This window comes from Syngnathoides biaculeatus, chromosome 12, assembly GCF_019802595.1.
Source record: "Syngnathoides biaculeatus isolate LvHL_M chromosome 12, ASM1980259v1, whole genome shotgun sequence".
NCBI classification, from domain to species: domain Eukaryota; kingdom Metazoa; phylum Chordata; class Actinopteri; order Syngnathiformes; family Syngnathidae; genus Syngnathoides; species Syngnathoides biaculeatus.
In genome coordinates this window covers 2,957,358-2,970,184 of record NC_084651.1, presented here as the reverse complement: position 1 = coordinate 2,970,184, position 12,827 = coordinate 2,957,358, and the positions used below count along the sequence as shown (strand labels likewise).

General features: G+C 41.5%; 1 protein-coding gene across 1 annotated transcript; it reads left to right on the top strand.

Annotated features, from left to right (window-relative positions):
* The first annotated feature begins 1,072 nt into the window (after window positions 1-1,072).
* LOC133510098 (polyribonucleotide nucleotidyltransferase 1, mitochondrial) lies at window positions 1,073-12,556 on the top strand. The gene is made up of 28 exons (XM_061837783.1): window positions 1,073-1,332; window positions 1,979-2,039; window positions 2,223-2,297; window positions 2,385-2,490; window positions 3,695-3,744; window positions 3,885-3,948; window positions 4,032-4,079; window positions 4,167-4,280; window positions 4,961-5,147; window positions 5,740-5,791; window positions 5,863-5,920; window positions 5,992-6,088; window positions 6,154-6,256; window positions 6,322-6,392; window positions 6,856-6,892; window positions 6,987-7,053; window positions 7,180-7,269; window positions 7,355-7,408; window positions 8,836-8,945; window positions 9,070-9,141; window positions 9,837-9,900; window positions 10,000-10,083; window positions 10,156-10,239; window positions 10,315-10,421; window positions 11,702-11,757; window positions 11,860-11,938; window positions 12,032-12,079; window positions 12,195-12,556. The coding sequence occupies exons 1-28, from the start codon at window positions 1,214-1,216 to the stop codon at window positions 12,348-12,350; spliced, it is 2,313 nt and encodes a 770-aa protein (XP_061693767.1). The 5' UTR covers window positions 1,073-1,213; the 3' UTR covers window positions 12,351-12,556.
* Window positions 12,557-12,827: the final 271 nt, after the last annotated feature.

The following is a 12,827-nucleotide window of genomic DNA, read 5'->3' as shown; positions in this document are numbered from 1 at the left end:
TGATTTTTTAATTTTTTTTTTTTTTAATTTATTTTACATTTTATTAAAAAAAGTTTTACATTTTATTAAATTTCGCCATTTTGTAATTTCCCGCAAATAATTATACTTATTCAAAGTAAATTAATTATACAATACAGATTTATATCCGATGCTGTTCATTAAGAGGTTGCCCTCTAGTGTACACTTGCACTTCCCGAGAAGGGTTGCGTCAGGAAGGGCATCCGGCGTAAAAATTGTGCCAAACATATATATGCGTTCATCTGAGATGATACGCTGTGGCGACCCCGAAAGGGACAAGCCGAAAGGAAAACAACAACCTCTAGTGTACACTTTCCGATTTACTATTTTATAATAAAGGCTAAAAGATGCTTATTTCTGTTCCTTTCTTACTGAATGTAGTCTAATCTATTTTCCAATGGAGATGCATATAATATTTAGTGCCCGAATGTTATTTACTGCCATAAAGGTAGGTGTACTCCCATAATATCTCAATCAAATGTCATGTCTTCTTATACAACAACGATAACCCACCGGTTTCACTGATATTCATGTTAATTTAACAATTGGTGTAAGTCTACAGAATATAAACTACACGTACTTATCGACACTGTTTTGGGGCATCTTCTTTTTCTTTCGGCTTGTCTCTTTAGGGGTCGCCACAGCGTGTCGTCATTTTCCATCTGAGCCTATCTCGTGCATCCTCCTCTCTAACACCCACTGTCCTCATCAAATTACTATTATTTTGGTGAATGTCTGTATTTATTTATTTTTTAAGAAACGGAAGTATTAGCTAATCAGAATTTAAAAAAAAAACAGCCATGGGAGGTGATAAAACATGCAATGACTTTATTAACGAAAGTTTTTAAATTTTAAGTTTGAGGGATACACGACAACTGTTCAAGTTAATATTTTCAACATGCATTTTATGAAAGAATAAAAGACAACTCGGCTAACTTGGACCTAATTTTATTCGGGCATGTTAAATATAAATGTCATGCATTTGATTGATTTGTCGTTTATTTTGTAGCAGTTGCGAGTCGGACATCTTTACTGCCGCACACTAAAGCTCATCGTCCAATCATAGACTCCCTTTTGGCGGCGTACTTCCGGACATGTGACTGACTGTCATGGAAGCCCACACGCGCGCATCTCCGGCATAAAGTCCCCTTTTCTGTCTCTTATTTTTTTCTCGTTCTTTCTCACAAATTGGGCCATGAGGCGTCTACTCCAGCTCGGACGTTCCTTTTCTTGGAGCCGCGTGCGTTTGTGTCACCAGAGCGTGTACAAAAGTCACGGCCAGGTCCGAAGTGCGGCCGTGGACCTTGGAGACAAGTGAGTTGATTTTTTTAATTTTTTTTTTTATTTATTTTTAAGATTCGTTTCGATTTCCTCGGAAGTGCTCGGGAGATGCAGGAGCACGAAAAACAAAAACAACGAAGAGATGTATGGAATATCTTCAAAACATTTTCGAGAATTTTTTGTCCCCCTTCGGAAAATCGTCTGGATTATAAAAATCATCGAGATTACGTATTGTATAGTTGGGTGATTGAAAATATTTCAAGATTTGGTGTATTTTTTTTTTTTTTATTTAAACTGCTCTATACTATTTTTTTTTAAGATCCGTGATCAGAAATGTTAAAAACGTTTCAGTTTAAATTCTACATTATCGAAATTTAAAAAAAGGATTTTTTAATTTTTTTTTTTACAAATGAAAGTCGATACTTTTATTTCCTCACAAAAGTACGACTTTATATTCATATGACTTGCATCATAAATAGAAGTAGGAAAAAAATGAACATACATGGTTTTTCATCCAAAAAAGCTACAATTTTATCCTGTACATTTATTTCCGTCTGAAATATCTATCTCCTTCAAAAATATACAACTTTTTCTAAAAAAAAAAAAAGATGTCACCTGGCTTGAGTGGTATTTTATTTTTTGATTTGATATGATTTTTTTTTGTATGTCTGACTTTTAGAAAGCTGGAGATCTCGACCGGGAGGCTCGCCAAGTTTGCCGATGGCTCTGCTGTAGTCCAGGTAAACGCGCCATGTCTCCAGCAATATTTGTATATGTAATTCTAATTAATTTGTATATTTGTAATTGCAAAAAAAAAAAAAAAAAAGGTAATCGGAGCTGCGGTGTTGTTAGTTGCACCCAGATGTTTTTTGGTTTTTTTTTCTACAGTAATAATCGGGTGAAACTTTTTTTTTTTCTTGAAGCTGGGCGACACTTCGGTGATGGTGACTGCTGTGAGCAAAACGAAACCGTCCCCATCGCAGTTCATGCCGCTTGTGGTACGTTTTATCGTTACGCCATTTACGCACGCATATGCTCCGCTTTCCCGATGCGTCAAATGTCCCGTTGGATGCATTGCTCGGCAGGTAGACTACAGGCAGAAAGCGGCGGCGGCCGGCAGGATCCCCACCAACTATTTGAGGCGGGAGCTGGGCACCACCGACCACGAGATTCTCACCAGCAGGCTCATCGGTGAGTGAACGATAATTGTCATCCAGCGGTACACTTGATTTACAGATTTTTCATAAAACAATCCATCTTTCAGCCATTTTTTTCCTTCTTAATTTATAAGCAAAACTTCGCAGTGGGGCGACACGCTACCTCAGCTGTGAAGGGTTGACCTCACAGTTCTGAGGTCCTGGGTTCAATCCCGGCCCTTCATGTTTGGAGTTTGCACGTTCTCCACGTGCATGCGTGGCTTTTCTCCGGGTGGGCACTCCGGTTTCCTCCCACATCCCAAAAACATGCAACATTAATTGGACACTCTGAATTGCCCCGTCGGTGTGATTGTGAGTCCGGCTGTTTGTCTCGACGTGCCCAGCGATTGGCTGGCGAACAGTTCAGGGTGTACCCCGCCCGCCTCCTGCCCGTTGACCGCCGGGATAGGCTCCAGCGCACTTTCTGTATCTAATCTAATTCTGTATTTTAAATACAGGAGGCAACATAAGATTAACCTTCAAACGGTTTGGGAGTATCATCATCATCATCATCATCACGCACCCCCTGGTCATCGATAGCTCGCGAGAGGGTGGCTGCTTGAAAAGTAGATCTTGGGGGCAATCGTAAATCTGCACAGTCGAGTACGAAAAATCACGCCTAGAAACACATAGATATGGAAAGACGTCACTTTTTTTTTGTGTAGTCTTGCGCAATTGCGGACTTGTCGCACACTCTCAGCGCACATGAAAACCGATCCTGCGCGGTGAAACACATTCTGGTGTCTTTTTTTTTTTTTTAAACGCGGAAGCACACGACCGAGCTGCTCATTAGCCTCCTTCTACTTCCTAGTTTACCTGACACCAACGCCCTCCGCTCTTAAAGGGGTACACTCACAATTACACACAGAACACACACCCACAACTTAATATCTGCAGGCATGACTGGTGGACCACACCCGTAACTTTATATCTGCGGGCATGACTGACCACACCCATATATTTTTCAAATGTTAGTGACTGCTGTAGTTATTTTTCAATAAACATTGCCATCATTTTCATCTTTTTGTGGCAACACTGGATCCAATTTTTGACATTTCCATCGAAGCCAATGTGGAAAAAATGATTCGAGATGCGAGTATTTTATGTGACAAGTGTGGTTATGGAATTAATAAAACTTGTAAGTCTTGGCAACACTCGACCTAAACGACTGACTCGCCTTATTTTCTTGTGTTTATTAGACAGATCCATTCGACCTCTTTTTCCATCTGGTTACTTTTACGACACTCAGGTAAATTTGTTTTTTTGTCGCGGAAGTTTGACGAAAGCCAAGCTTGACATATTTGGAGACGTTTTTGCATGATGGAAACATCTCCTTTAAGACACAATGTAATATTGATGAATTAACATTATTGCGTCGTCTTTTCATAGATTCTGTGTAACTTGCTAGCTGTGGATGGCGTCAACGATCCAGATGTGCTCGCTATCAACGCAGGTGATCGTGGAATATTAATAACGGATGTTCCTGTCGTGTCTCATTTGTGGTGCGTAATCGTTTTGTTGTCTTTTCTGTTCAAGCCTCAGCAGCTCTGGCTCTTTCCGACATCCCTTGGAACGGACCCATTGGTGAGCGCCGTAATTTCCGGCCTGCGGCATTCCGAGACGTTTGCGCCTTACGCTGTACGCGTAGCAGTTTGTCCGCATTTTCTGCAGGTGCGGTGCGTATGGGTTTGGTGGACGGCGAGCTGGTGGTCAACCCCACGCGAGTCGAGATGGCGACCAGCACGCTCAACATGATCGTGGCCGGAGCCCCCAGCAGTCAAGTGGGTCAGTTGAAGCTTAATACTTTTAAAAAAAACATCAATAAATAAAAAATACCAGAATCCCTTGACGTTTATCCACTAAAACATCCCTGCAAGGTGGTGCAACTTTTATTAGATTTTTTCATCATTATTATTATTATTATTATTGTTTTGTTACTTATTATTATTATTTTTCCTCACTATAATGACTCTTATTTACTTATAAATTTCCAGCTGGGCAATACCAGTTACTCATAAATGATGCGTTATATTTCCAGAATCCTGAAGTACAATCTTCAGATTTTTATTCATAATAATGACAACAAAACAGCAATATTAATACAAATATTTGAGAACTTCAGGTTTTTTTTTTTTTTTTTTTCAGACTTTGGCTATTTATTACTGTCGTTTAATTGGTAGTGTGTATATAACTGTGTCATATATGTGTTATAACTTGTCATAAGCAGACATGCATGCAAACTGATATGTGAGTGTGTTATTTTGTTGACCCCCCTCAAAAATGATTTTAATTGCCAAAAACATACTTGAATTACTCTCAAAGTACGCTAGAATTTTAACCCTAATTTCAATTTCCCCGTCTGTAATTATGTAAATCCCCAACGGACATCTGTGAAATTTCCAAAGTATTGCGGCCTCTCTCGGTCACGTGTGCACATGTGTCTCACTCTTTCGTGTCGCGGCCAGTTATGATCGAGGCGTCGGCCGAGAACGTTCTGCAGCAGGACTTCGCTCACGCCGTCAAGGTGGGCGTCAAGCACGCGCAGCAGATCATCCTGGCCATCCAGCAGCTGGCGCGGGAGCTCAAAGTCGCCAAGCGCACGCCGCCCAAGATGTTCTCGGCTCCCGCGGACATGGTGGCGCACGTGCGACAGTAAGATCCGCCGTGCCGGACGTTGCCACGCCGATTATGCGGTGTCCGTCGACAATGCTGGCCCACCCACTAGTCCTATGGCGATGTAGAAAGTGAACGCACCTCAGTTGAAAAAAAAGTTCAAGAAGATAATATATTAATATCATGTATGTAATGCAATTTCCAGCCTATGAGCCACGACTTTATGCGGCGATGTGGCTCATTTATGCATTTTTTTCTAACGGCCGCAAGGGTCACTCGAGCGGAAAAAGTAAAACTAAGACCGTTGGAATATATGTGTCGAGGAAGTGACTTTTACCGGGGTCCGGCCCTGTTAGCGCTGCGCTGGCGTGTTACTGCCGTGTCTGAGTGATTTTTACCTGTATGTTTTTTTTTTTTTTAAACCGGCCCTGTTAGCGCGGCGCTAGCGTTAAGTTAAAATGTTAATTTAATACATGTATTTTTTTTATTCAATATATAATCATTTGTACCTTGATCGTGGCGTGTTCACTTTCTATATCTGCTGTATGGCATGTCCACAAAAGTGTTGTCGTTTCTCACGTGAGTAACAATCTTGGACATCTCGCACATCCTATTTTTTTCGTGAACCCAGATCAGTGTCGGAGAAGATCTACGCCGTTTTCACCGATTACACGCACGATAAGGTAAGTGATGCTCGTTTTCAATTTGCCCCGTCTGTTTTTTTTTTTTTCCCGTAACAAAAACGCCGTCGTAGATCTCGAGAGACGAAGCCATCAACAAGATCCGCCTGGAAACCGAGGAGTACCTAAAAGGTCATTTTTATTCTCGGGCGTGACGCTCGTTTTGTCACCGTTACAATTTTTAATTCCGGTTCATTCTTCAGAGAAATTTCCTCAGGCCGAACCTTTTGAAGTCATCGAGTCCTTCAACGTTGTGAGCAGGGACATCTTCAGAAATTTAGTGCTCAACGAATACAGAAGGTATGTATTTGTGTTTACGTGACGATGATATGATGATAATGATCACGATGGTGCGCGCATTTAAGGTGTGACGGCAGAGAGTTAACGGCGTTGAGAGACATCTCCTGCGACGTAGACCTCTTCAAACCGCTTCACGGGTCAGCTGTTTTCCAGAGAGGACAAACGCAGGTGTGCTCTTAATAATATTTCATTTCTTGAAAAATAATTGGACTTAAAAATGAAATCTTTTGTAGGTACTGTGTAGCGTCACGTTTGATTCGCTGGAGTCAAGCATTAAAGCGGACGTCATCACCACAGCGTTAAGGTCGGGCGACTTTTTCCAAACCCATAAAATGTTCTTCTGTGACAATATTAATACCAAACCGACTAGAAAAAAACGATCACCTCATACGCTGTTTGAGTGCGACTTCCAGCTTGTTGACATTTCTCTTCCTCATAACTGATGTGATAATTGAAGTTTCACCCCCTAATCTTGAGCTCAAATCCAGATTGATGCAATGGCACTATCTACAGGGATCTATTGATTATTACAATGGCATACAAAGTTGATTTTTTTTTTTTTTTTTTTTTTTAATCTATACATACATCATATCTAATGCGCTCTATTAACTCTGAAAATATTTTTGTAAAAAATTGTGGATTATTTTTGAGAAATTACGGTATGTCTGATTCCATTTGACGAAGATAAACGTCAATGGCATTGAATGAGTTAAACTACTAACAAATAGTAATATATTCAAGAATGCGACACCACATTCTCTTTGCAGTGGCATCAAGGACAAAAATTTTATGCTCCACTATGAGGTAAGAAAGTTTTTCTTTTTTTTTTTTTTTTTTTAACAGTTTTATTGAAAATCTGAATTGATGTCATTAATGAGCCGGTTTAATTTGATTGCAGTTCCCGCCCTACGCCACCAACGAGATCGGCAAGATGGGAGGCCTCAACAGGAGGGAGCTCGGACACGGTGAGCTGGGATGAACGACAGTCTGCTAATGCGCTAGCCATCCGTTCTCCGTCGCACGCGCGGGGTCCGCCGGTGAGAAATGTTGATTCCGATTCTGGATCTGATTTGTTCTGTCCGGGTTCGTAGGGGCCCTAGCGGAGAAAGCGCTGCGACCGGTCATCCCCAAAGACTTCCCTTTCACCATCAGGGTGACGGCCGAGGTGCTGGAGTCGAACGGTGAGCGTCCGGCGAGGCTGCCGCGGGTCAGGTCCCGACCGACCGACCGACTGACTGGCGCGCGGTTTTCCTTCTGACCTGTCAGGGTCTTCATCCATGGCCTCGGCGTGCGGAGGCAGCCTGGCCCTCATGGACGCAGGTAATCCTCCACAGCCGTACCGATGCGAGGGTGGAGACTTCTTTTTTTGCTTCCATCTTTCCTTTCTTTGCATTTCCTGCTCCCTTTTTCTTTCTTTGATTTTTTTTTTTTTTTTTTTTCCCTTCCATACTTCCCTCCTCCGTTCTTCCTCTTATTGTTGCCTCCTTTTCTTCCCATTTCTTCCTACTTTTTGATGTATATTTCTTTGCTTCTTTTCCTTCCCACCTTTGATTTTGTCTTCCTTTTCCAAATTCATTTTCTTTCCTCTTTCGTTTCATTTGGTCGTTCCTTCCTTGTTTCCGTCTTTCTTGAATTTCTAACTTCATCCCTTCCTTGCTCCGATTTTCTTTGCTCCTTCTTTAATTTACTTTTTTTGTTCCTTAACTTTCAAATATTCTGCCTTTATTATTATTACTGCCTTCCTTTTTCTTTGTTCTTGGTTTAGTTTTTTCAAAATTTCCGTCTTTTTTTATGATTGGCTTGCTTTTTTTTTTCCTTTCCTGAACTCCTTTTTTATCTTCGGTCCTTCCTTTTTCTTTTCTTCCATTCTGTTTCTTTCCTTCTCCTTGCCTTCCCTTTTCATTCTTGATTTCATCTTACCCCTTTCTGTTCCTTTCCTTCTTTCTGTGCTCTTTTTTTTCTTTCACGTTTTCTTCCCTTTTTTTTCCAGTCCTTTTCAGTTTTTTTTCCTTCCTCCTTAATCCCACAAAGTCAAGTTAATTCCCGTAATTTCCGGCCTACGGAGCGCACCGGATTGTAAGCCTCACCCAGTACATTTGTAAAGGAAATACCATTTGGTACATACATACGCCGCAGATGTGTAGAAGCCGCAAGTGCCCACATTGAAACACAAGATATTTACAAAGGAAGACAGTACACAGAAAGAGTTTTCAAAGTTGTAATACCTTAGCTTAGCTTAACATAGCAACAACACGGTAGCACGAACAGGTCTGGTGGGGAAAAAAAAAAAAAATGAAACCGGTAAAAGTAAACACAGTAGGAACGCGGTAGAACAGCACTAACAGAGCCAGTCAAAAAAAACATACCTAAGTCACTGAGACACGGCAGCAACACGCTAACGCTAGCGTGGCACTAACCAGGCCGGTTTTAAAAAAAAAACAAAAACATGCCGTTAAAAATCCCTGAGACACAGCAGCAACATGCTAGCACAGCACTAACGCCAGCGCAGCACTAAACAGGGCCAGTTAAATATGACAAACATACTGGTAAAAGTCACTTCCTTGGCACATATATTCCACCGGTGTCAAAAAATGCACAAATTAGCCGTATCACCGCATAAGCCGCGGGGTTGAAAGCGGGTGAAAAAAGTTGCGGCTCATCGGCTGGAAATTACGGTATTTTCCCGAATGGTGTTCAGTACACCATAATAACGCGTGTCATCACCGTTGCGTCGCGCGGTTTCTCAGGCGTTCCCATCTCGTCACCCGTGGCCGGCGTCGCCGTGGGCCTCATCTCCAAGTGCGACCCCGACAAGCCCTCCGACATGCAAGACTACAGACTGCTCACTGACATCCTGGTAACGCGCGCTCGTCGTCTTCTGCCGCCGAGGAAGCGCAAAAGCCAAGCCAAGCCAAGCCGATGACGTTGACGGCGATTGCGCTTGACTAGATGGAATCGTCATTTGTGTCGTTTGTGTGCAGGGAATCGAGGACTACCTTGGAGACATGGACTTCAAATTAGCAGGAACAAACAAAGGCATCACTGCCTTACAGGTAACAAGTCCAGCAGCCCTCACGCAACTTTCTTCAACATGGCCGAACTTTAACGTTGAGCTTGAAAGTCTGTGAAAATTCTCGCGATTCATTTCACACTAAATTGCTATCTTCATAAAGAAAATAAAATAGATGAAAACAAACACCAAATTATTCAAATCCTGGCCACGTTTTGATTTTTTTTTTTTTTTTTTTCAAGTTGCTAAAGATGAAAAACTAAACTTTAATTACTTTACATCAATTATTAGGATTAAATATTTATATAAAATATAATTTACATTTCATTCCTTCATATACAGTAACTACAGTACTGTATGGATGTAATATTTTATAATATTCAGTAAGACTTAAATGTAAGCTTTTGATTTTATAAAATAATGTATTGAAATATTAGTATTTAGTGTTTAAACATTTTAAGATCAAATAACTTATTTAAAATTATTATATAATCATTATTCAAATTGTATTTTTTTTTTACATTTTAATATGTATACATTGATACTTCATGTCAGTTTTAGTTTTATTAAAGAATTCATTTAAATCTCTGAAAAATATCTGTTTTAGTGACTACATACAGTACTTAAATACTTGCTTTTTGAACAAATATATAACATTCATTATTGAAATATATTCTGTGTTTATTTTGTTTAATTTTGCAAGGAAAACATCCCTTTTTTCCCCTCTTTACTTTTCAGGCAGATGTGAAGATTCCTGGTCTTCCTCTCAAGGTGGTCATGGAGGCCATCCAGCAGGCCACGGGTACCGCAGTCCCGTGAAGAGTTCTACACACAAAAATCATACACTTTGATGATATATGTTTTCTGCTGCTTTGGTGTGCTGTCAAAAATGACATTTTAGTGGCAAAACGGGAGATCTTGGGCATCATGAACAAGTGTCTGGCCAAGCCCAGGACGAACAGAAAAGAAAACGGGCCTGTCGTGGGTGAGCATTAGGGAGAAATTTGTCAGTTTGTCGAACAAATTATGGACATATTTTTGTTGTTGTTTCTTTTAGAGAAAGTTCGTGTGCCCGTGTCCAGACGGGCCCGCTTCGTGGGTCCGGGAGGATACAACCTTCGCCGGTTACAAGCACAGACGGGTAACGTTTCCGCTTCTAGCTCAGACGGGAAGTGATCCGGAAATTTCAGGGAGCTGCGTTCGGTGTCATTTTAAGGCGTGACCATCAGCCAAGTCGACGAGGAGACCTTCTCCGTGTTTGCTCCCACGCCGGGAGCGCTGAGCGAGGCGCAGGACTTCATCAGCGAGCTCTGCAGAGATGACGTGAGTGACTTTCGGTTACCGTCATTTGCGGCCTACAGAGCGCACCTCTGAAAATAAGCCTCACCCAGCACATTTGTAAAGGAAATACCATTTGGTACATACATTAGCTGCACCCGTGTAAAAGCCGCAAGCACCCACGTAATGGCGCCGTGTTGTGACAGAGCGTGGAAGCGCACTCTTATTTTGAAAGGCAGCACGTGCTCTGGCATTTATTATTTGTTTTCTCGTTCTTTTCAACTCGATTACTGATATCAGGAAAATGTTCATGGTAAAGGGGGAAACATGCAGTTGAAGTGTTGGTGGAAGATGTGAGAAACACAGGAAGTAGGCTACGTTGTTTTATTTTGAAGCCACATTTATCGGGTGGCTGGACGAGATCACTTCCTCTTGTGTTTCTGACTTCTACGTATAAGTTAGGCATTTTGGTCCACATATTTTCATTGGTTTCTTGTAAAAAGTGAATATAAATTAGTTTAAAATGTCTGCAAAGTGGGTGTAGTTACACCCACATTGAAATCTACGTTGAAACATGTGAAATATTTACAAATAAAGAAGGTACACGAGAGTTTTCAAAGTTTTAATAGCTTAGCTTAACATAGCAACAACACAGTAGCACGAACTGGGCTGGTTTGGGGGGGGGGGACAGCTGCGGCAGCTACACAGTAACAACACGGTAGCACTAACAGGGCCGGTTAAAAAAAAAACATACCTAAATCACTGAGATGCAGCAGTAACACAGCAGCAACGTGCTAGCATTAGCACTGTGCTAACAGGGCCAGTTAAAAAAAAAAAAAACATACCGGTTAAAATCACTGAGACACGGCAGTAACACAGCAGCAACAGGATAGCGCAGTGCTAACAGGGCCGGATCATAAAAGAAAACATACCGGTAAAAGTCACTTCCTCGGCACATATATTTCACCGGGGTCACTCTTACATTTTCCGCTCGAGTGCCCCCTTGCGGCCGCGAGAAAAAAATGCACAAATTAGTCGCCTCGCTGCATAAGCCGCAGGGTTGAAAGCGTGTGAGAAAAATTGCCTCTTATCGGCTGGAAATTACGGTATTTACATCGCAGAAAGATTAACTCAAATTTTTTCGCGAGCTCTATATGAAGCGCGGTAATGTTTACGGCAAATGTTTTTTATATTTACTGCCAGGCTGAAAACATTAAATGAATGTAAATTAAGGGAAATGTGTGACGTCACAATTCAACAAAATATCGGAAGGGATATTTGTAAGTGGAAATTCATCTTTTTTCTTATTTTTTTTGGGGGGGCAGCAAGAGCAGCAGCTGGAGTTTGGCGCCATCTACACTGCCACAATCACTGAAATAAGGTCAGCTGCAGCAGTAAACAGACACTTTCATACGTTTACAATGGAAAATGTATTATTTCCACATTAAACTTTTTTTCTTTTTTTTCTCGAAATATGCCACAGGGACATTGGCGTGATGGTGAAGCTCTATCCTAACATGAGCGCCGTCTTGCTTCACAACTCCCAGTTGGACCACAAACGGGTGCGTGTGTGCACGTGAGAGTGAGAAAGTGGAAGAAAAAGTGTGTATGTGTGAGTCAAACATGTAAATATTTCTTTTCTTCCATTCAATTAGATCAAACATCCAAGTGCTTTGGGCTTAGAAGTGGGTCAGCAGATTCAGGTTTGTTGTCACTTGCCTAACTTTACGCTACATGCTGTCACAATTCAACCCCCCCCCCCCAAAAAAAAAAAAAAAAAAAAACAATTAATTCATTTCGGACACGTTCTGTCACCAGGTGAAGTACTTTGGACGGGACCCCACGGACGGCAGGATGCGGCTCTCCCGAAAAGTGCTCCAGTCACCCGCCGCCACGGTGGTCAAGACGATGAGCGACAAGCAGAGCATCTCCATGGCGACGGCCGCAAACGACACGAGAAACGGCGGACCGTGAACCGTTTGGCCCACGCAAAAACGAAAACAAGAACTGCCGGATGGGACGTTTGAACGCACCACGGCAGGAAGTTGGACATGCCCTCTCTTTATCGTGGCAAAAAAGACACGTGATGGGCAAGAAAATACACAACTGTGTAAAATACCAACTGCAAGATATGTAAATCCTGTGTAAATAAAGTTTTGGGATGGCTCTGTACTCTTCAACATGTCCTCCTTATTAGGGAGCTAAATAAAGTGTGCTTATCCCCACCATGGATGACTTCCAAGTCAATCACATGCACTTTTATTTTCTTTTAACCCCCAAATTCTTGAATAAGTGAATAAATGGTGCCAATGAGCATTTTTATTGAAAAAAAACGGGGTTTGGTTCCCCCTAAATTAAAAATAAATTGGAGGGAAAATCTGAATACGACAGGTAAATCCGCAATTACGTTAAATGAAAGGCGTTATTTTTTGTTTGTATTAAAAAAAAAAA